Below are 25,559 nucleotides of genomic sequence, written 5' to 3' on the forward strand. Positions count from 1 at the left end.
CACCAGTGAGTACTGACCTGCAGACAGCGGTGACACCAGGTGGAAGGACGCACACATGGCCCCAGCGCTCTCCCCAAACAGCGTGACCAGCTGAGGGTCGCCGCCAAAGCTGGCGATGTTCCTCTGCACCCAGGTCAGCGCCAGCTGCTGGTCCTTGTTGCCTGCGTTACCGGGAACCACCTCGTCTCCCGTACCCAGGAACCCTGTGAAACACGCAGCTTTACGGCATGTTCTCTACCTGAATCTCGCGTCAGGCTGTAGCAGATGTCCACTAAGTGTTAGTTGGGCGAACACGAGCACAGCTGAGGAGGTGTGCACAAACAGCCGACACGCTGTCACTCCCGCCACAGGAGCTGCAGGGGCCGAGCGCATGCGTGCATGGGTGACCAAGCGGCTAGTGCATAAGCAGAATGCATGCATTATGGCTGTTAAGTCGGTAGCTTACTTTGCCCATGAGTAATATGAGGAGTGAGAAACGCGCCTCTGTCGCATGAGGTAGCATTGTAAATACCCGCATATCTCGTCCTGTTAGGATGTAGAAACTCATGTTTCTTATTCGGTAAAACATTTCTAAAAGAAACTAGGAAATGGGCACATGAACCATAACATGCTCTGTCCTTCCTTCATCGCCCCCTGTCTTCTGTAGGGTTGCTAAGGAAATGACTTTTGAATGCAACAAAATCTATGTTTCCCCAATGTTAACCCTCGCAATACCGAGGGGAGAAGGGATGGAGGACTTTATGCTCACCATCTGAAAATATTGTAACATTATCAGTCACTCTATATTTTAAAATTCTGAAAAATATTTATCGTTTGTAATGAGTACTTCTACCAAACTGCGCAACTGTTCAAAGTTTTCAGTTAAACTTAGTCCAAAAATTTAAGTTTTCGTGGTAGACCTCACTTTTCCCAACGAATGTCTCATTCAGTATCTCCAGGTCCAGAACAATACTTAAACTTCAGTATCTCTTTAAAAATTACGTTGTGAGTAAACAACAGTTAACGAAATTATCATTTTTATGGTGGGCATTAATCCACCTCCCTCCCGGTACTACACGTTACTGAAATTGTGTTGATATTGCTAAGAGTGTGCTAAAAGATATTTTCAGATTTTTATCCATTTTTTTTTGGGGAGGGGGCATAAAGTACCACTCACTCCGCCCCGTCCCCAAGGTAACGAGTGTTATGGAAAATGCTTTGGTGTTGCCAGAGGCGAAACAAAACGAAAATCATCGAAAGTGGAATAGTGCAGGATCTGTCCTCCAAACTGTCAGAAAATTCCTAAATTTGTGATTAAAATCTCATGGACAGGGTTCACAGTGATGCACATTTTTTAAAGCTGCAATGTTCACCTTTGACTGTAGCAAATTATATATTTCTTCCAATCAGCAGCGAACATAATGCTATTTAAAAAAAAATATTAACATGTATAAATGTAGTCTCGTTCCTTCCCGCAAGTAAATCATTTACATGGAAGTTCTAAGTTACTTAAGAAGTAATATGGTAAAGAAAGATTTTTTCATTACTTTTTGATAGCCCTCTGTGATATATTTGGCCTAATCTGCTTTTTTATTTAATACGCATAATCAGTTGTATAGTCTCTCAGAGAGAAAAATATTTGTCGATGTATGTTATTGTTGTGCTCCTCAAGATAAAGAATGGTTTGATTTAGCTCAGATGGTTCACAGGGCAGGTCATCATTCCCCTAGAACATAGAACCACTCAAACCTAACTAACCTAAGGACATCACACACATCCATGTCCGAGGCAGGATTCGAACCCACGACCGTAGCGGTCGTGCGGTTTTTTATTAAGCTCTCGATGTTAGTTTGCCAGGTGTAAGTCTCTTCATTTCTGTGTAACTACTGCAGACTACATGCATTTGAGCTTGCTTACTATAGTTGACCTCTGACTTCCTCATATAATTTTTACCCCTACACCATCAATGCCCACTCACACTCACAAACTTGTTTCTATTACCAAAGGACCTATACGTTAGTATCTAAGGTTGTGTCCTGTCAACCTGTCTCTTCTTCTGGTCGGATCATTTCTCTCTGACTTGATTCAGTACCTCATCACTGGTTAGCCTATCTCTCCACCTTACCTTCAACGGTTTTCCGTTCCTTCAAACTATCCTGTAAGGTATGTCATAGAGTCAATAAGGACTCTTGTATTCGTACATTTTTCCAGATCGAACCTGAACCTGCCGCAGACTAATATAATATACAAACACACCGAAAAGAAAGTGCTTCCGTTTAAAAGTAAAGGTATAATTTTTTGCGCTTAAGCCAGTTTGAAACAATAACAAAATGGATAGGAAAATGAACAAACAGAGAAGTAAATGAGGGCTGGAGTGCTTCTATTGAACTAAAGACAGTTTTTGAAACGAAGATGGTGGTGTTTCTGAAATGGAGATCTTACTACCAGCATGTACGAGGTATCTTGATGTGGGCAGATGGAAGTTGTCTCTTAATGTGACAACCATTAAACGTCTGAGAACTACTCAGCTATTAATAGAGAAATGTATGTTGCAGATTTATTTTACTCTGTGTCACTGAGTAGTGCACCGTGTAACAGTGTGGTTTCCAGCGGGACGCTTGAGTCATCTTTCTTACCAAGACTCTGTCAGTTGACATATATAAACATATATTTCATTTCCTGAATTAAAAATTACTTTGATCCTAAATGTATGGTTACAGGTAGTTATCACGAGAAAATGGGACTTGATTAGAACGATGTTTCGCGTAGCTGAACACTTGAAGGGAAAACGTTTCAATGACTGACGTCGTTTATTACTCAACACAGAGTCCGCCCCCTTAACTGAGTGATCAGCTATCCTGCAGTGGTAAGAGGTCCCATTCCCGGGCGGATCGGATATTTTTTCCGGTCACGGACTGGGTGTTGTGTTGCCCTCATCATCATTTCATCATCACCGACATACAAGGTGCCCAATGTGGCGTCAATTAAAAGGACTTGCTACTCGGCGGTCGAACTTCTCCAAGTGGGGTCTCCCGATTTCTCAATATCATACGATCACTTCATTTCACTAAACACTCACAGTATGAAATAGTTATAACTACCAAATTTGGTTTATTATTGTTGTTAACTGTTTGCAGATAGCACAAATACTAGCTCTATCGCTCTATCGGAAGGTCCTTACAATGATTCACTTTTCGTATCTCTGTAGCTGTGTTCCTTCAAGGTGCTGAAATCATTTGACTACCTCCTTGCACTGTTTAATTATGATGATCCTATTAATTTCGCCCTATACAGCAGAATAGCTGGTAAGATAGTTGCACTATCTAAAAAGGTATCCGGACTACTGTAAGTGACCCCACCCATCGCCTTTATGATATCTTGAACTCTGCTGGGGACAATCTCAGTGAGGTGTCTGAGTGAATTTGGAGGCATTGTAGGCCGTTTTCCCCAAGGACCGAAACCAAGGAAGGAAGTGATGTTGGACGCTCGAATCCAGACTGAAGTCGGCGTTCTAAATCAGTCTAAAAGTGTTCCATTGTGTTTAAGTCGGGACGCTAGACAGGCGAGTCCATTTCAAAAATGTGGTTGTTTACACACAATTGTGTCACAGACGCTGCTTTAAGACTGGGTGCATTGTCACTCTGATACAAAGAATCAAAGTTTCTGAACTGTGCTTCTACTGCACACAGTGTATAATGTTTCAAAATGTGTTCGTATCCTTCCGGAAATAGCGTTTTCTTCAGCACAATAAGGAGGCCACACCCCAATCACGAAGAGCGCTCTCCGTACAGTAGTACCACCTCCTCCATACTTCCTTGTTGACACTACCCATGATATCAGATGACGTTCTCAAGGCATTCGTCCAACCGAAACCCTTCCACGGGATTGCCCCAGGGTGCAGCCTCATTTATCACTAGAAGTCACTCGTTTCCTGCCATTCATTGTCCACTGCAGTCGCTCTTTATACCACCAATAGCGTGGCGCTTAACTTTGGTTACAGATATGAGTGGCTTGTGATGAACTGCTCGACTATCGTACCCCATTTTTCATAACTCCCTACGCATAGTGATTGTATTGGGATAATTGCTGATAGGACGACAGAATTACTGGTAAGGACATTCCCTGTCTAAAGAAGCAGTGAATGAGAGACGTCGGCGCAGACTCGTTCTCAGGAAATAAACAATTTTTTCAGCCTTCAGTTGCAAGGTAATTTTTACTCGTTTACCTAGGTTTCGATTCCAGTAATGGAATTTTCTTCAGAACCTACAAATTAAACCACATACTGAAATATATTACTCACTGAAATGCATCATCAGTCTAATGATCGAATAAAAAAATAGTGATACTTACAAAAAATTAAATTATTTTGAGGGCCAAACACGGGCCATGTCACAGATTTAAAATTAAAACAATAAAGACGCATAATCATAAGATTATGTCTGTCAAAATTAAAACCACTAAGGCGAACGTAGACGGAGCTACGCCGGCCAGAAATAAGGACCACACGTGAGCGGCGCGGCCAAGCGCATGCGCGAGCGCAAGTGCATACGCAGGCGCGAGAGATAAACTGTCTCAAAATTACTTAGAGCAAATATACATATAAACAAAATGTGACTGAAAGCCGTCCTAAAAAATGGACAAACCTATCTATTGGTATAGCAACATTAAACAATTTACTTGAGAACAAACTACAACGCCAAGGTATAAAATTTTTCTTTACATTTAAATACTATAGTAAGAGGGCGAAGCCCCGCTACAGTAACTAAAAATTTAGTATCGAAACCATGCGTGCTAAGCATAAAATGTCTTTAACATAAAAACGCCTTAGCAATTATGTGTCATTACCAAGCATATTACGAAATACCAAGACACACATGTACAATCGCACTATAATAAAGGGACAAAGCAGATAGGGAAACAGCATCGGCCATTCGAAGCTGACTGGGGGTCAACTCCACTGGAGTAAAGGTTGAAATCCTTCGAAATAACTTCTATTTTTTAGTTGCGCTGATCATTAAGTAAGTTGTCTCTATCAAAAATAAGATGTTTAAAAATTTGCAATTTTTCGAGGGTGCCTAGCCTACATCCCTTGACTTCATTATGCAAAAGCTCTGCGTCTTTTAGGCTTGGGAGCATGCGCATTTTGGACCAGATGTTCAGCAAATGTAGATCCTCGTGTTCCATCACTGCGTTTTGTCGGCAGATGCTCTTTAAACCTAACAGACAGGGCCCTTCCTGTCTGGCCAATGTAATAAGAAGGACATTCAGCACACGTGATCTTATACACACCTGACAGCGATGATTTATCATTCATTATCTTTATCCAGAGAATGAACTAAATTCTTTTTGAGGTTGTTGGTGGTAGAGCATGAAACTTTACACCCTAGGTTTTTTAATAAACGACCTACCTTATAGGATATGTTACATATAAAGGGAACTGATATGTATTTCGTTGCCTGGTGTTGATTGTGGGTACCTGAACTGGAAAGGGTGGTAGTCTTCTTTCGTGTTTTTTTGTTGAACGACTGTCTCACTATACTGGGATTATATCCATTATTCTGAGCGATGTTTTCGAGAACTTTTAATTAGTTCTGTAAGTTGACTGGCGAAAGCGGAATGGAAAGGGCTCGATGGATACTCGAGTGAAAAAAGGCCATTTTATGGGCCTGAGGATGGGTGGAATCAGCTGGGATGATGATGTCGGAATAGGTTGCTTTCCCTAAAAATTTTGAAATCTATTTTGTTGCCACAATAATGGAGAGAGTCAGATCGAGATAGTCTAAGGTCCTATCAGCTGTCTGATTTTCTTGCGTGAAACTGATTTTTTCGTGGAGGTTATTGAAAGTGGTAAACAATAGTCCTAGCTCTTCATGGGAATCTTCAAACACAAAGTTCCACACGCCACTGCTACCGGAAGATTACTTACGTCAGACAGCAGCGCCACTCAGACAACTTCGCAATCCTCGCTCACAACGACAGCAACGTTTTACAAGAAATCACTTGAGTGGGAGGTCGCAGAAGGCCAACGATGTTTACGGCATTCGAGACCCCACTTATTGTATTTTATGGATCTACAATATTGGCTGCTAATGGCAGCAGGGGGCGGGCGGGAGGTATACGGTGGTGAGCGCAGTATATGGCTATGGAGTGTGGTTGAACTGCTTAGTTGGCGAGTAACTGACAACAGTGCTACAGTGCTAGTAGTGTTGATACAAAGTAGAGCAATGGCGACAATAAACAAAGCAGACGTTGCATAATATCCACAACAACAATCGCCGAATTTGACATTTCATTGGAAAGGGACCCAAAGATTGTACATGAAGGGTAGAATGATGAGGATATGTGCTTAGCAAGTGAAAGTCATACTGAAACAGGTGTCGAGCCATACAGTTCATCATCCTTGTCGGACAGAGAGCCACAAATTCCGTCTCCAGTGAAACGCACTAAAGGGCAATCGTTGTTCAAGAAGCGGGTACTAAACAAAATTACGTACATCAAAGATCATTCGCAGTATATAAAGGAAGCAGTTATGAAAGGATTTCGTATAAATCCGCAGCAATATTACCGTGTAGTTCATAAGAGAAACTACGAATATTGAAGGGATGATAAGACGTACTTGTTACAAAAACTGGTGTTTGCATATTTCGGGGATGGTCGATGTACTTTGTGCAATGTGCATGACAGCGATGTGTATCTAACTTGGTGCGAATTAGGTTACATTTTATAGGGATGCAATGGGTGGTTGCACAACTTTAATCGCTGCTACAGAATTGGAAGATGTAAGGTAATGAAATTTCAAATAAAGTGTCAACTTGACGATGCACAGAAAAGTGCGGAATCGGCCAGAAAATTTGTAGGTGACATAAGAAAATATATCCCATCGTGCAATAAGGTATTGTTTTCAACACTGACCACTTGTGATCAGAAGAGGAAATGCTTATGAAAGGGACCCTGGAAATTAGAGATACAAAGAGAGCTGTATCAAGATAAACTAACATAATGCCTCAAAGTATTCGTATACAATTTCGTCGAAAGTTAATCTGGGTAGTAGATTGGCTGGAAAGTTGTTTATTGTGGAGGTGCTCGGCCCCCTTCTATTCTTTCTCCGTGATCTTGCAAGAATTGTAGGGAATGTTTACGTCACAACAAATAATAATGGGAAAATGGGCGTAAGAGAAATATAGCCATGTTACGAGCACTGCTTTTGGCCAGTAGTTAGTCAAAATAACTTGCTTTTGTTTCATTTCTGATCTGCGTGCAAGAATCATACTCCTTCATAGCAAACTACCCCTCGCGATAAGTGTGTGACATTGCATTCATACCACCCGGATTCACTGGTAAATTCAGCCTCTGGATGTCTATTTTTTCCGTGCAATACATACATTAAAGAGCCAAAGAAACTGGGACACCTGCCTAATGTCCACCTGTTTAGTTGGGTGGTAACGTGATTGCCTCCCATGCACTGGGCCCGGGTTCGATTCCCGGCCGGGTTGGAGATTTTCTCCGCTCGTGGACTGCCCTCATAATCATTTCATCCTCATCATCGACCGCAAGTCGCCTAATGTGGCGCCGAATGAAATAAGACTTGCACTTGGCGACTGAACCCGAATGGGACATCCCGGCCAACAATGTCATACGATCATTTCATTTCCTAGCTGCTTAATATCGTGTAGGGCCCCTACGAGCATGCTGAAGTGTCGCAACACGACGTAGCATGGACTCGACTAACGTCTGAAGTAATGCTGGGCGAAAGTGACACCATGAATCCTGCAGGGTTGTCCATAAATCAGTAAGAGTACGAGGGTGTGAAAATCTCTTGTGAACAGCACGCTATAAGGCATCCCAGATCAATAATGCTCATGTCTGGGGAGTCTGGCAGCCAGTGGAATTGTTTAAACGCAAAAGAGTGTTCCTTGAGCAGCACAGCAGTAATTCTGGAAATGTGAGGTGTCGCATTGCCCGACTACAATTGCCGAAGTCCACCGGATGCACAATGGATTTGAAGGGATGCAGGTGATCAGACAGGATGCTTACGTACTTGTCACCTGTCAGTCTTATCTAGACGTATCAGGCGTCCCATATCAGTCCAACTGCACACACCCACACAGTTAGTGAGCCTCCACCAGCCTGAACAGCCCCTGCTGACATACTGGGTCCATGGATTCATGAGGTTGTCTCCACACTCATACACGCCCATCCACTCAATACAATTTGACTCATCCGACCAGGCAATATGTTTCCAGTCATCAACAGTTCAGTGTCGGTGTTGACCGGCCAGGCGAGTCATAAAGTTTTGTGTCGTGCAGTAATCAAGGTTACATGAGTGGACCTTCCGCTTCGAAAGCCCATCTCAATGATGTTTCGTTGAATGTTTCGCGCTCTGACACTTCTTGATTCCTCAGAAATGAAATCTGCAGCAATTTGCGGAATGGTTGCACTTCTGTCCCAGTCGTTGTTCGTCTCCTTCTGGCAGGATCTTTCTCCGGCCGCAGCAATGTCGGAAATTTGATGTTTTACCGGATTCCTGATACATACGATATGGTGGTACGGGAAAATCCCAACTTCATCCTTACCTCGGAGGTGCCGTGTCCCATCGCTTGTGCGCCGACTGTAACACCACGTTTAAACTCTCTTAAATCCTGATAATTTGACATCGTAGCAGCAGTAGCCGATGTAACTATTGCGCCAGACATTTCTTGTCTCGTTGCCGATCGCAGCGCCGTATTCTGCCTGTTTACTTATTTATTTATTTATTTATGCATTTATTTTACCTGGCAAGATTAGGGCCTTCAGGCCCTCTCTTACACCTAACCAGGCATACTCAGATTGAACGAGTTACAGTTTCTACATAACATTAAGTTTCTCTGTATTTGAATACACTTGCCTATACCCGTTTTTTGCGATTCATTGTACTATCGCACTATCCGCAGCCATACCTTAAAGGATAGCCATCATCACGTTAAGTTCCACCACAGACTGTTTCACATACCGTTTCATGCCACCACATTACATCAGATCATCATCCCGTTACACCTGTATGATTCTATACGCATTCTTTAAGAGTGGATACCTAAATAAACGTCCTGCACCGTTTGTAACTCCCAAGCAGTTTGCCTTCGATCTTCTTGGTGCGAAGCTTTGTGATCACTGTGGCTCGCCATTTTTCATTTGGTTTTCGTGGTGCAAGTTAGTGTTTTGTTTTGTATATTTCACGAATGTCGAAGATGTCCTTGTTGTGTAGTGTAATTCACATATCCCATAGAAGATTGCATCTCTCATACACTCGTTTTCTGCCGCCCTTCTGGTGCAGCATGGTGAGTCATCAGTAGCTAACACTTTTACTGTGATTATTGTTTATACTGCTCCTTCGAATGGGTCTTACTGAAGACTGAACTTGCGACCTCGCAATCAAGGGGTGTCTTGTTAGTCAGATCCAGCTGCGCTATTTGTAGTAGAAGGCACAACAGTAAACCGAAGTTTAGAGTCAACTGAATATTGAGATATGACTATCAGTCTATCTTGTGTTAAAAGTGGTACGTTACAGAGTTCAACGATAGTAATATATACGAGTACATAGACATTTTTGTGGACATGGACTGCTTCAAAGTTAAGTGTTTTATATTGTTCAAACTTTAATAAAGCGATCTAATATCTTGTGTATGTTGTAGTTCCTGCTCAATCTCCTCCAGAAGTATATCTATATTTGATATGACCTACTACAGTACCACCGCGAATGTCACCAGCGTTTCTCCGTCCGGCACTACACTTTGGTGCTGCACCTTCCACTGACTGCATGCGATTTTTTACAACCACCTTCTGCAGTGATCGAAGGTCCCAGTCTGTCAGTACGTGAGGTCTGCCTGGTGTTGATGTAAATGTGTCCTTTTTTCCCATTTCCATTTCACAATGACTTCGTCTACAGTCGACTTGGACAGCCTCCAAGGGTTGAAACGTCCTTGGTGACTTTGCCGCACAGGTGGCACCCAGTGACTAGTCGGCATCAGTGAGCTCTCCTAGCTGACAAAATCTGTTGTTAATCTTTCAGTAATGAGAACAAAACACACCCGGACTGCTTCTATAGTGCGGGTTCGCCTCTCTTGATATGTGGCGGTCAATTCTGCATTACATAGGACTGTACAGATAGTTTTTGCCAGGCGGTGTGGTGATCCAGTCTGTCACGAACTGCTAGCAGATTGAGTCAAAGCATTGAAAATGTGACCTACCATCAGGATAACAGTACATACCTAAAGCTCCCAGCCGGTAGTTTATGGTGACGAGTATGACACCGTAGGAGACGAGGAAGTCTGGTCCGTACTCGCGGTCCGAGCCCCCACCACGTACAAACCCCCCACCATGCACCCAGAACATGACGGGCAGGTTGGCGCCCTCTTCTGGCACTCCCGGCACGTACACGTTCAGGTAGAGGCAGTCCTCCGAGCCGCTGCCGTCCTCTTGGACGCAGTCGCTGCCGTACTGGGTGGCGTTCCGCACTCCATCCCAGCCTGCTGCTGGCTGCGGAGCCTGAGACAGAAAAAAATCGCACTAGGCTATTTGTGGAAGCTGCACTATCTTCTTAGAGACAGTCCCTAAAATAGGAAGAAATCTGAATATTTTGTGGAAATGCACCAGATGATGATGATTACTTGTCTTTGTTGTTTTGACGTAAAATCATTAGCGTGTTATAACATTATATGAAATTAAAATCAGCGTCACATAAAGCCTTTTTTTTTTCAAGCAACCATAAAGCAAAAGATAAGTTGAGATTGACGAAAGACCGACCAGATTGCAGCAGTATACGAAATTATGTGCCAGTATGATATAGGAGAGATTTCGTGTAGTTAAAGGACGTTTAGAACAGCATGAACTGCCTGTACGCCTCAATAACGCAACACTCAGCGGTAAATGAATGTAGTGAAATACTCGATCAAGATATGGACTTTGTCAATTTTCGCATTTCAGTAAGAGCATCGTATCAGTGGAAACAGAACATAGAGCGCTAGGAAAGATTGTTAAACACTCGAACCATTTTAGTTGTGGCTACGTGCTTTGGTTCACGGCGTCTTGGCTGGCTGTCTCCAGAGCTATGAGGACACACGCTACGCTCTCCTTCCTGTGTTGCACCGATAAACTCTTCAGCCTATCACAGTAACGTTGTTGAATAGCTCTGATGCACATTCGTGGCGATAAACATGGAAATACTCTCCTTAAATATACGAAAGCTTGACAGTGCGCCACGGCTTGCAGCCTGCTCCCGGAAGAAAGACTCAGCATGAGGGCAAAAACGCCGGTGCCGAAGATTGTGGACATGAGGATCCCGTACCAAGGCCCAAGAGCTTTGACCATCATCTGATGTACTGCTTGTACTCCTTATCTAACATTAGATACATTGTATTAGTAATTCAAGCGAGAGTTAAAAATATAGAAAAGTGAGTGATGAAAGCTTACGGAATGCAGAAATAACGGCTTTTCATCACACAAATTAGCAGCCAAAGATATTTTCCCACACTTATCTGTCGATTAAGCTGTTGATTCAGCTGTACTGGCTGACTACTCCGTCGGTTCTTGGTAGAATATTTTATACATTATCAATGAAACAAACGACAATGGTGTAAAATTTATTACAAGTATTATACAACCATTTTTATCAGTACTGTAGAATATTACACCAGTGTCGTGTGTGTTTCATTCATAAAGTATTACTTCAATATTATAAGTGACTGACTCGTTTATATCAGATAATGTTCGTCTTATTCGTAACCCCTTATTTGTACATCATATAACTACTAATAAGAAAATAGTAAAACGTTGCATTAAAAACTTCGTTGAAAGAAAAATTGAACAAAGAAAGATTGGTATATGAAACATTTTCGAGAATGTTTTATACCAGAGCATCATCTCGAGAAACTCTCTAGGAAGGTAACAGTCTAACATCTTGTCGACGTTGAGGTGTTTAGGGACAGAGCACAAGTTTATGTTGAGGATGGGTGACAAAGAAACTGGTCGCGCCTTCCGAAGAAGCATCCCAATATTCCCCATAATTTAGGAAAGCACGGGAAATCTCAATCTGGATGGCAGGACGAGGGCTCGAAACGCCGTTCTCCAGAATACGAGTCCAGTGTTTTACTTGCGCGCCATCGCGTTCTGTACAGAGAGGAACGCAGCACGAGTATTCTTACCTGTGCTGTGAAGTACAGTAATATTGTACTATATTTTCGTAAATGCTCTGCAAGTTCGGCATTCGAATTTTTGGCACAGTCTATCCATCCAACATCGCTAACTCAGACTCGTACTCAACGTGGAGGTAGGAAGTTACACAAAAAGTTAAAGTTTCGTTTCTGATATCTGCTAGCCAGGATGCGAGCAGAAGTTCTGAAGTACAGTTTTTGATCACTAAGCTGTATGAACCTCAGTATTGTCATGTATTTCGTATGACCATACGACAGGTTTGACGGTGATCCATTATGTGCATTCAGCACGGCTGGGTCGGTGGTGACTTTCGAGGCAGAAGATTTTGAATCGAACGCAGTTTTAGTCAGTGCACTTGTTCATTGTTACAGTTATTCACAACAATATGAATACACAAGCACACCGTTAATGTACTCATAACGTTTGTTTACCCAATCATATATAAGTCACACTTATATCGTCGCAGATATTCACAAACCCGACAGAATAAACAGAGTGTGTCGTAAAAACCATGAAAATAAGTCACAACATTATGATTAGAACATGTAACTAAGAAAGCGTTTAACACCTGCCAGATGTTTTCTTCCCTGCATCGGTCATCATGTGGGAATACGAACAGTATTGTAATAACTTCTTTTATGGAGACTGACGATATTTCTGGGGTTATTACAGTAAAAATGCAGCCCCACCAGCGTTAGTGATTCACTGCCATGATAAATTTAGATTTATTTTCCTCGTGTAATATTATACCAAGCTGAAAGATCACATATAGCAAGTACATTCGTGTTGTAATCTTAGACCAGTCAAAGTATGATGACTGCCTTACCAATTGCTGGAAAGAATTGAATCGCCTGTCACCTGCGATTGACCGCTTAATTATACCGAGTCAATGAGGATTCGATGGATTTGAATCTCTTAAGGCGACAAGAGTGGTATGTGTCGATTTTTTAACAGTGATGACGCTGTCAGCCCCCAGTTACTACTAACCCTGGCCTAAAGCCTGACCAAAGATTTTAGTCTAACTAGTTTCATCGCCACTCTTTTGCAGAATCGCAGGTTCTTCGTCGACTACCAAGAACAGCTTAGTCGATGGAGAGTACAGGAAAGCGGCCTTTCGCAGGGAACTCTGCTGGCTCCAATTCATATCAGTATGTACACGAATGGCAAACGCATAGCTCCTAATAGGAGGAGTTTCTCGTATGCCGTTGCCCTTGCTCTAGCCACCCAGTGGATTTTGAATTAGTGGAGAATACTCTCAAGATTGGCCTCAAACAATTTTCCAGATACTGCGACACAAACCGATTGATACCAAAGCTCACAAAGGCCCAAGTATGTCCTTTTCATTTGGGAAATAGGGAAGGTTGCCGCAAATTAAAGATAGTACATTCAGGTGCCAAACTGAAAGGCTATAGACCGTAAAATACAAAGGAGAACTGCATGAACTGCAAGTGGAATGTTTCCACTAGGAATAATCTTCTGCAGAGACTGGCCGGATCACATTGGATAGTTAACCTGATACTCAACAAATCTCTGCAATAGCATTATGCTACTCTGTGGCTAAGTGTGCTTGTCTTGTTTGGTATAATTCAATACATACCAACAGGTGGGCACAGCTGCCAATGACACCAGCATAATCATGACAGATTGCTTAAAATCCACTTCACTCTAATGACTTTACCACCTCGAAGGAATAGCACGACGTCCTGTTCGAAGAGAAGTACCTGCAAATGAGGAAAGGAAGGGAGCAGGAGAGAACGCATTCTCTGTACTGGCGAGAACCGCACTCGCAACTCCTAGAGTCAAGGAGGAGTTTCCCTGGAGCATCGGGCTCTTAGAACAAGTGCTGTAAAACTTAGTTTGGAGCTATGGAAGGCTTCGACCTACCTTCCCCCTAGCTGGAAAAAGAGTTGCCGGCCTGTGTGGCCGTGCGGTTCTAGGCGCTTCAGTGTGGAACCGCGTGACCGCTATTGTCGCATGTTCGAATCCTGCCACGGTATTGCATGTGTGTGATGTCCTTAGGTTAGTTAGATTTTAGTAGTTCTAAGTTCTAGGGGACTGATGACATCAAAAGTTAACCATTTTTTTAAAAAGAGTTTCAGAAGCTCTGCCTCCTGGCTATCGGAAGACCATGAACAGACTGAAATCTGGAGTTGGCAGACAAAAGGTTAATTTGGCACGGTGGGGCTACAATGGTCAATATGATATTCAGTCTACAGTGGAGAAGAACAGAATGTTCATCACATGCTTCAGTGCCTACTGCATCCAGCCTCCAACAAGAAGATGAACTTCATCAAGAAAGAGAAAATGCATTCGAAGATATAATATAGTCATAAATGCCTGTACTATGTAAGTTTTTGGTGCGAGAATAAATAATTCCTGTTGTAATGCGTTTAAAATCCACCATGTTCACAGATCAGTTCGGTTACGTTTCTAGAATAAGAAATTCCATTAACTACACTTTCACTGTCCACTGAGTACCTCTTAGTTTGTGGATCTCCGCCAGGTGGATTAAAGGAAGACACTGGACGAGTGCAGAGGTGTACTTTTATATTTGTTATTGGTTGTTCGTTGAATATGTTTGTATTACGAAAAAGCTCCGTCAATTCAAATATGAATCCCTGGAGAAAAGAGGACGTTCTTTCCGTTAAACGCTATTGAACATGTTTAGACAAATGGCATTTTCGTCACACTGCAGAACCATTCTACTGCCACTAACGAACATATCGCGTAAGGGCTGTAAAGACAAGAGAAATTTTTTTCTACCTCACTCCATCTGCGAGGTAGAGGAAAAGTGACATCTAACAGTTGTACACAGTATCTTTAGCCAACCACTGTACTGTGGCCTACGGCATATGTACGTAGATGTAAACGCCACCTCAATTTAGATTTTCCTTTTTTCCCCCTGAATCGATTCAGATGGTCCTTTGAAAAAGAAGCACCATGTGTCCTTCTAATGTTTATCTTATGGAGCCTGTGATCCATAGCTAATGACTCACACAGAGCCCCTTGTGTGCGAGGTCGCAAGTTCAACTTTTAGTGAGGCCAATTTGAAAGTTGTGTGTTAACAATTATGACAGGAAAATATTGCCTGCTAATGACTCACCATACGCATTTGGAGGGCGACAGAAAATGAGTGTCCGGGAGGTGTAAGGATCAACCTTCAATGAGACGTATGTATTACACTTCACAACATGAACATCGTCGATATTCAAAAAATGTTCGCAGCAAACCATTAACTTGCATCATGAAAACCGAATGAAAAACTTCGCATCACAGTGTTAACAAAGGTTTGCATCATCAATATCGAACTCCATCGGAGTTACAAACTGTGCACGACGTCCAGCTAGGTATCCACTCTATAAAGAAGGCATATAGATTCATAGCGCTCTGACTGGGTGATGATAACTGATGGAATGTGATGGCATGCAACAGAATGCGAAACAGTCTGTTGTAGAGCTTATCTTGAAGCTGGCAAGCCTATAGGGCTTAGTTGCAGACAGTGCGATAGATATATTACAGGCACAGAAAAAACAATCATCTAGAGGCTGAATTCGTATAGTGGTTCCAGGTGGTACGAACTGCAGTGTCAAACAGAGCTTACTCTAGTTTTACACGCAGACCAGTCATGAAGAACAATCACCATCATTGCGTGTGTCAACTAGTGAAAAGTTACATCATAATAATATTACTCATAATCAATGGACAACGTATTTTAAGAATTTGTTCTAGGAAAATCAGCCAGAATTTTCATATAAATGTGAGGTCAGAATGGAATAGGACGGATTATGGTGTTTAGATATAAAAATTCATTAACAGGGTATGAGGTGCAGTATGATAAAGGAGGCCTCAGGTATGGTTCAATATATCTAGAGATGGTAAAGTTTGGTCCGCCGAGATTGTCTGAGATGCTAAGGAGTCTGCTTAAATGGAGAAGATGTTCCAGCGGAATGGAAAACCAGTGAATAATGAAGGGTCACGTAATGATGCAAATAATTATTGGTGACTGACAGTGTTACCTCTCGTTTGAAGACTACTTGAAGGTACTAACAGATCTGGCAGAGAAAGAAACAAGTCACAGACAGCAAGAAGAGCAAGCAGGATTCCTAGCTGGAAGATGGGTGATGGACAACATCTTCGAGATTGAACTAATGTGTGAAAACGCACGAAGGCTGGACTGGAGACGCATGTTGCATTGACTAATACACAATAATCGAACCATCAGAAAACTGTGGGGGTTGTTGAAAGAGATAAGGTCAGATGAAAGATTGCTGAAGGTTGTTAAGAAATTGTATGATAATAACATATCGAGAGTAAGGATGGGAATAGTTGGACAGAGGTTAATAAGAGTTTGCGACAGGGATGTGGGCTGTAATCGACTGTATTTAAGTTGCTTCTTAGAACAATCCTGCACTTTTGGCATAGAAAATGCCAGGTTATAGCAGTGACAGCAGAGGACAGCAAGATATTTAGTCTTTATTTTGCAGATGTACTAGCAAAACATAAGGATTATCTAAGCTATATGATAAGAAAACTTTAAGATGAATACAATAAGGCTGGCCTGTGGATGAACATGAAGAAGTATGAATACTTGACTCTGGGAACGAAAAAAATAAAAAATTTCGAGGTAGATGGAGCAGTAATTGTAGATGTATAAAGCAAGGTATTTTGAGGTATTATTTAATAAACAGGGCACAAGGAATGACGACATTCCTAGTAAGATTAGTAAAAGACGAGCTGTAACAAGGGCAATGAACGTTTTATGGAACAAAAAGATAAAACGAACATCTAGAAGATACTGTATAAGACTACAGTCAGAGGGTAGTTTTGTGGATGCTAGAGGGATAAAATCTGCTTCTCATTAAGATGAATCACAAACTATACTAGGATGGATAGGGTAAGAAATGACGTAATATGACAGAAGATGAAAATGGTTAGGGATATCTGTGACAACATTTAACAGAAACAGCTGATGTGATTTGGCCTCCTGAATAGAATGAAGCAGGATAGGATAGCAAATAGGGTACTACGATAGATACCATCCCAGCGGAAGAAAAGGGGTCGCCTATGACGCAACTGGCACTATAATGCAATGCAAGGGGTAAGTATGATTGTTAAGGAAAGTCAGGAGATAAGTAAATGGTGAATTGGGCGAAGAAGCGGCGCCAGCCGTAGATAATCCGCAAGAAGAACAAAAAGAAGAACACAAATCAAACTAAAGCAAATTATTCTGACCAGCCACCGGCAAAAAGCTGTGCTCATACCATAGTTGTAGTTGTCTTACGCCAGTTTTCCCACTCTTGCGTGCTGTGAAGTAAACATTCCCTACTGCCCTAGCATGATGACGCACACGAGAAAGAATAGTACGGGGTGGAGCACCTCCAACTTCTCAATGTACAATAAATAACCTTCCAGCCAATTTGCTATCCAGATCAACTGTCGGCATATTTGTATACGAATATGCTGAGGAACTGAGGTCATTGAATCTTGGTACAACTCTCTTCGTATTTCTAATTTCCAAGTTTCCTTTCATATGAATTTCCTTTTCAAATCCCGGATGGAAGGAGTTTAAAAAAGTTTCTTAGTGAACGATGAGAAAGGTTTGTTTATCTAATTTAAAAATTTTCTGGTCGATTTCGCAACCTGATATGCGTCGTCAAGTTGACGCTTTCAAATTTCGTTATCTTACGTCTTCAAGTTCTCTAGCATTGTTTGAAGCTGTGTAACCATCTTCTGCTTACCTTTATATCACTGTAAGCTGTATCGCGCGCAGTTTCATGTGCATCATTATTATGCATATTGAATCACGCAACCTTGAAACACGCAAACATCAGTTTTTGCAACAAGTGCGCCTTGTCCTCTCTTGACTATCCGTAGTGTTTCTTTAGCACTGCAGAGTCATATTGCTGCGGACGTATTCGAAATTTGTTCATAATTGGGTTCTTACTGTACTGCAGATGATCTACCATGTATGTAATTTTGTTTAGTACTCTCGCTTTGGACAACGACTGTCCTTTACTGCGTTTCACTGGCGACGGGATTTGTGGCTCCCTGTCTGATAAAGATGATGAACTACATAGCTCGACACCTGTTTCAGTATCACTTTCACCTGTTAAGCGGGTATCGTCATCACTGAACTCCTCATGTACATAGTCCGCACACTTGAGCATCACACGTTCTTGCAGAGACGCTAATGTTTCATCGGCTACGTCTTTCTCATACTGCGAAATTCTTTTGGTTCCCTTCTAGTAAAATGTCAACTTCGGCAGTTGTTGTTGTAGATATAATGGAATGTCTGCTTTGTTTACCGTTGCTATCGCTCTGCTTTATATCAACACCACTAGCATCGTAATACTGTTGTGAGTTACTCTCCGACCGGTTCAACCACGTTCATAAACGTTATTGGCCTTTTGCGACCTCACACTCAAAGGGGTTCCTTGGTAGTTCTCGACGGTACGTTGAAACATAATCTTCCTTCATTACTCGCTGATTCATACAATACGTGCCTCGTGGACACTTTCCTCATCAACTAAGCTGTAACCGCATGTGAACTAGACACAGTATCAGTTGAACAGGTTGTTACTTATCACTCTCTGCTGGCAGTAAACTCACAGCGAAACGCAGCGCTCCAAGCGGCGGCTCAGCGTACGGGATGCCGAGGAAGGCCGTGTACGTCGTGTTGTAGAGGCTGGTTTTTGTGGTTCCCAGGAGCGTGCCCTCGTCCACGGTCACAAGTATGTCATCAGCCTGTACAGAAATTACATATTTACTACAACTTATAAAGGTGATGTACCAACAGCATCATCATCTTCCTTCAATGATGTAATTTTGATATCTGAAAATAGCTTCTTGTGCATTATGTTCTCTATACCTGTGCACGAAGTCCATCAGATCCCTATCATCAACGATAATCAAATAACATCTGTTGGGTATAAAAGGAGGAAGAAGTTCGCTGAATCTTTAATATACAAGATGGAAATGATTTAAACCACCAAACTTCGCGAGGTCGCACGGGATACTGAAACAATTATATATCTTTCCTGTGACAAGTTTTTAAACCAGTAGAGGTTGTTTCCTTTGATTGATAATTAATTAAACCAGTCAATTCTGGGAGGTTGTTGGGGATACTGGGAACACTTTTCTAAAGTGTCTTCTTGTGAGGCACCGTTTTAAGAGGATATTAAACCTACTTGAGGTAGACAAAAACTAACAAAAACAATTTTTGATTCTTTATTACCCAGAGACAACAACATGAACACAACACAATTACTTCTATAGCAGAGGTTCAAAAGCCTCCAGTTACTTGTAAACAATGATTACTCTGGCAGGTCATGTTCTGTCTAATACAGTTAAATACTGCAGGAGTGTCCTTAATTTCCCCTGCTGCTGCTAGAACTGTCGGCACAACTAGTCCTCTTGCTATTCAACGGCGTTTTTTTAAACTAAGTTGCACATCTCTTTCCAGACCAAACATTTAGAGGGGTCAAATCGGGGAATCAAGTAGGACATGGTAGTAGATCACTATAATGGACCACCTCTGCCAACCAACTTTTCTGATAAACAGGACGACTGAAATGTGCTGGCCCCACATCGCACTCGAACCGAATGCGCTGTCTCGTAGAGAGTGCCACGTCACCCAGCAATTCCGGCAATGTTCTGGCGAGGTAATTGTAGTAAAGCCGGCTGGTTAATGGCCTAGGTAGGAGATAAATGGGGCAAATTAAACAGTCACCCACAACACCTGCCGACACATTCATGCACTTGAAGAGCGCAAGTAAATGTGACATGTTGATTAATCACAAGAAATATGCACATTGTGGAAGCTGAGAACCGATCACTCAGAAACGTTGTTGCATCTGTAAACATAGCAGAGGTTGGAAATTAAGGATGCATTAGGTACTGTTCCAGGTACGACTGCTGAAATTGTGCTCTAAGTGGATAATCATCTGGTTCCACATTGTACACAAGCCATAAGTGGAATGGATCTAACAATATTGACCATGAAGGGCGTTTCTGACATTCATCTTATTGGTCCCCACGTTGCCCGCAGTTGCACAAATACTGGCGGAATGATCTTGCTCCACGCTCGGAGGACAGATTCCTCAAATTGCCGACTCCACACTGTACGACTTAGTACCTGTCCACGTACTCTGCTAGATGACCCAACCTCACTCAGCTGTTCCTACGCAGCAGTATACCTCAGATATTGTGCGGTACGCCAACTGGGATATTGTTATTGATTAACTCTCTCTTCGAACATTGTAGTTCACTATGTAATCAACACCAACCACGTCAGTGTAGTCATTCAAAATGTATCGGTCCATTAGTAAACAAGTGCTGTGCTGGGTCAGAACGTAAAACTGTTAAAAGTGAATGTGAAACAGCTATTACAACTGAAGAGTGACGTAGGCCCTCTACCATTACAGCAGGAACCGTTGCAACAACAAATCCGACATTCCAACTGAAGAGCGAACAGATCGTCTACTGAATTAAAAAAAAAAAAAAAAAAATGCTCACAGGGAATTATGACAGCAGGGAAAAATATTTGTTTTGGTGTTCCGTGCAACCTCCAAAAGGATGTCAATTTAAATAATTTTCACCCTATAGAATACATTACAAATATGAGTGGCTTACAATAAGTGCATCATATAATAAAGTGTTAGACGTGTATGTAAAGTACTATGAGTAATCTTACAAAGTTTGGGATGTGAACTGAAAGAAAGAAATACTAAATTCTCACAGACATCACTCATAATGTAATGAAATATTCAAACTAGAGTTATTTTGTAGCAAACTGTAATTTCGAGACTGTGGCTGTGTAGAAAATACCAGTTGACTCATTTTTGACGTTACTGTCACATATGCTGTGTGATGTTGTTTCATTCTATATATGTGCTTCTGGGTTATTATACTGTGCGTACTTCGTTCCGTTTGCTTGGGAGAAAACTTTGCATTTTTCGCAATGGGATGGGGCACTAATGGTGTGCTCTCAGGGCCTTGTTGTCCTCAGAAGGCAGTCAGTGAAAATAACTATGAGAGGCATGCCTCCCCAGGGAGATGGGAGATGGGCAGTTTCCGTGGAACGTGGAAGTGATGCTGTTTTCTGCCTCATGCTATTATGGATAGAGCTGGCGCCCAGGACCAGCTGTGGGCACGGGTACTACACTGCCACTGTCACACCTGATTTGCACATTTTTCCCTTTTCTACATGAGCTCAAGGGCCAATATACTGAGGACGGCTTGAGGAGGAAAGATGCTTTTGCTTCTAAATTTCGGTTATCCGATCAAACTGAGTCACCCTCCCATCACAGTAGATGCAAATGGCCCGACCAGAGGAACAAACATTGCTCCTGGCTGGTACCAAACTCATCTTTCTCATTGAGCGTTTTGAATGCAAAGACCAGGAAGTTTCTGTGTGTGTTCCCCCGTTTTACGGTGAAATAAACAATATACTCGTTCTCCAAATTGTAAACAGCATTGAGTCATCTCCTCCATGTAAAGTACTTGAAAGTAGAAATTGGAGGGCTGTAAACTTAGATTCTGAGCATTCCTCTCCTGCCCATCTTTGAGAGAAAGTCACCTCTGTGGACCATCTGGTGCTTATTGGCAGAAGCTAGCTGATTTGGAGAAATTTAAGCACCACAGACTGATTGTAATTGGCATTTTGTTGTTTCGTGAGCTGTTAAGATGAGCAGTTCATGCTGCGCTTTCTCCATACAATATTCCACGCTTTCTGGTGCCTCCTCATGGTGTTAGTGTGGTTTTGTAGTTTGAACTGAGTTTTAGAGACCTTTGCTCTTTGATAGGTTTACTATTGTTTACGACCATTACTGGAGCAAAAAAATAATAATCGTCTACCTTAGTCTTGATTTAAATTTCACGATCTCTCACTGTAAAACGACTTTTCCACGGTCAGGTGGTCCACAAGTGACAAATATAATCTGTTGTATACTCCATTTGTTGTTTTGACTGTGCCAGTGTTTTCACAGTGCACAGACGGTTCAGATGGCTCTGAGCACTATGGGACTTAACATCTGAGGTCATCAGTCCCCTAGAACTTAGAAATACTTAAACCTAACTAACCTAAGGACATCATACACATCCATGTCCGAGGCAGGATTCGAACCCGCAACCGTAGCGGTAGCACGGTTCCAGACTGTAGCGCCTAGAACCGCTCGGCCACTCCGGCCGGCTCACAGTGCACAGTGGCCAAACTCCGCCATCAGTTATATTAAAAATTTATAGAAAAGAAAGAGCATGTCCCTCACTTGTCTTGTATGATCAAAAATTTCTTGTTATACACACATCAAAAAAAGTTTTGCATCACGGCAGTTTCCAGAAATCCTGAAGATAACCGTTGACTGTGGATATTGTATCACAGACACAGTCCCTTTGACTGTTCAGAGATGTCACTAAATCTGCCCAAAGATGTAAACAACCATGCATGAGCAGCACTTATTAGACGGAGGGGGTCCGATAGCCCATCAGTTCCAGTTATTCCACAAGGAAGGAGGTACACGGCTCGTGTTGTCTGTAGTTCAACCATGCCTAGACGGTCAGTACTGTGGTTCGATCGCTTCCTCATTGTTACTTGGGCCAGGAACTGCTCTCAACAAGGGAAATTTCCAGACGTCCCGGAGTGAACCAAAGCGATGGACATGGAGGAGATACAGAGAGACAGGAACTGTCAATGACATGCCTCGCTCAGGCCGTCCAAGGACTACTACTGCAGTTGAACGATCCCTACCTACGGATTATGGTTCGGAGGAACTCTGTCAGCAACGCCACCATGTTGAATAATGCCTTTCATGGAGGCGCAGGACGTCGTGTTACGACTCAAACTGTGCGCAACAGGCTGCATAATGGGCAACTTCAGTCCCGATGTCCATGGCGAGGTCATCTTTGCAACGACGACACTATTCACCGCTGTACAGATGGGTCCAACAACTTGCCGAAGTACCTCTCAGGATTGGCATCTCGTTCTCTTTACCGATGAGTGTCGCATATGCTTTCAACTAGATAATCGTCGGAGATGTGTTTGGAGGCAACCCGGTCAGGCTGAACGCCTTAGACTCACCGTCCAGTGAGTGCAGCAAGGTGGAGGTTCCCTGCTGTTTTGGGGTGGTATTATGTGGGGCCAACGGATGCCACTGGTGATCATGGTAGGCGACGTAACGGCTGTGCGACACGTGAATGCCATCCTCCTACCGGTAGTGCAACCTCATCGGTTGCAGATTGACGGGGCATTCGTCTTCATGGACGACAATTCGCGCCTCCAACGTGCATATCTTGTGAATGATTCAGGATAACGAAATCGCTCGACTAGAGTGGTCAGAATGTTCCCCATGAACCCTATCGAACATGCCTGGTATGGACGACGTGACCCACGAACCACCCTGAGGAATCTACGAAGAATCTCCGTTGAGGAGAGGGACAATTTGGACCAACAGTGCTTTGATGAACTTGTAGATAGTATGCCACGACGAATACAGGCATGCATCAATGTAAGAGGAGGTCCTACTGGTTATTAGTGGTCCCAGTGTCTACAGCAATCTGACCACCACCTCTAAAGGTCTCGCCGTATTGTGGTACAACTTGCAATTTGTGGTTTTCATGAACAATAAAAAGGGTGGAAGTGATGTTTGTGTTGATCTCTATTCCAATTTTCTGCACAGATTTCGGAACTCTGGGAACCGAGGTGATGCAATTCTTTTTTTCATGTGTGTATATAACGAACCAGGATCTCACCAGATACTACTTTTACTTGAAAAGAAGGAAACAACTACCAGCATTTTTTAACAACGCTATTTTTTACGATAATATTGTCGTCACCGGTGTCGAACAGACAGGTTCATCTTCAGATGGCTTTTCACATATACATTTCACTTGTTGTTGTTTCAACATACAAGCAATGTCAACAAAAGTAAAAGCAATACGAAGATGAAACTGTGGCTTCGAAATCGGTGAAACTCTTACCACCACTGCAGTTGAAAGTGCTTACTTAAATCATATACTTCAGAGGTACACTGCCAAGCTGTATTTAGACAGACTTTGCTGCTCGGCATGCAGGAGGATGTTAGGGTCTCATGAAATGATACACATCTTATATAGCAATTAGTCAGTAACGTGGTTGTGCAGCACTGGATTTCTTCTCCTAGGTACGCGAACACTGTTAAATTTATTTACGTTCTGGATCAACTACCAGTCCGTGTACCATTCATCAAACCTCTGCAGATTTTGCTGCAAATCACCACAGGCTTCTGGCGTTCGTAACGTCTTATAGGTCCGCCCCCGGTAGCTCACTAGTCAGCGTGACAGCCTGTCAATCCTAAAGGTCCGGGTTCGATTCCCGGCTGGTTCGGAGATGTTCTCCGCTCAGGGACTGGGTGTTGTGTTGTCCTAATCATTATCATTTCATTCCCATCGACGCGAAAGTCGCCGAAGCGTCAAATCGAAAGACTTGCACCAGGCGAACGGTCTACCCGACGGGAGGCCCTCGTCACACGCCATTATTATTATTATTATTATTATTATTATTATTATTAACGCCTTATAGACAACTGCATCATCTGCCAACAGCTTCATGGAACTTTCAACGTTATCTTCTATATAATATATAGATAAAGTAAACAGTGATGGCCCTGTCACAGTTCCTTGCGATAATACTGAAATTACCCTTACTTTTGACTATTTTACTTCATTAAGAGCGACGTGTTGAGTTCTATCTGTAAGGAAGTCTTTCCAGTCGCAAATCTCCTCCGATACAGGGTAAACTCGTGGTTTTTTTTCCCAAAAGGGACAATTCAGAACCGTGTCAAACGCCTTCCTGAAGTCATGGGTTATGGCATCAACGGTTTGTTGAGTTTCGCAAAATCTCTGCTTGCAGAATCCATGTTAATTTTGATAGAGGATGTTTCTGTTCTTCAAAAACGTCACGATACCTGAGTTTGAAACGTGTTCCACAATTCTAAACAGACTGACGTTAGCGATGTAGATCAATAATTAAGTCAATCTGTCCTACGCCCTTCTTGAAACTGGGAATTACTTGCGCTTTTTTTCCAGTCGCCAACCACCTAGAAATTCCTTTCGCATAATTTCTGTACAATCTCACTGGTCTAGAAGCCTTTCCACTACTAAGCTGTTGCCGGCCGTGGTGGTCTCGCGGTTCTAGGCGCGCAGTCCGGAACCGTGCGACTGCTGAGGTCGCAGGTTCGAATCCTGCCTCGGGCGTGGATGTGTGTGATATCCTTAGGTTAGTTAGGTTTAAGTAGTTCGTAGTTCTAGGGGACTAATGACCACAGCAGTTGAGTCCCATAGTGCTCAGAGCCATTTGCACCATACTAAGCTGTTGTACTACTGTTTTCCACGATGAAACGGATTCGGAAGATCAAATTCAG

General features: G+C 42.5%; 1 protein-coding gene across 1 annotated transcript in view; it reads right to left on the bottom strand.

The window, feature by feature from the left end:
• The window catches only part of LOC126355972 (acylcarnitine hydrolase-like), a 91,947-nt gene that overhangs the window by 49,909 nt on the left and 16,479 nt on the right, over nt 1-25,559 (bottom strand). The window contains exons 2-4 of the mRNA XM_050006578.1: nt 18,775-18,909; nt 10,224-10,500; nt 18-203 (exon numbers count right to left, since the gene is read on the bottom strand). Of these exons, the coding sequence (XP_049862535.1) occupies nt 18-203; nt 10,224-10,500; nt 18,775-18,909 (598 nt within the window). The remainder of the gene's footprint in view (nt 1-17; nt 204-10,223; nt 10,501-18,774; nt 18,910-25,559) is intronic.

This window comes from Schistocerca gregaria, chromosome 3, assembly GCF_023897955.1.
Source record: "Schistocerca gregaria isolate iqSchGreg1 chromosome 3, iqSchGreg1.2, whole genome shotgun sequence".
NCBI lineage: Eukaryota > Metazoa > Arthropoda > Insecta > Orthoptera > Acrididae > Schistocerca > Schistocerca gregaria.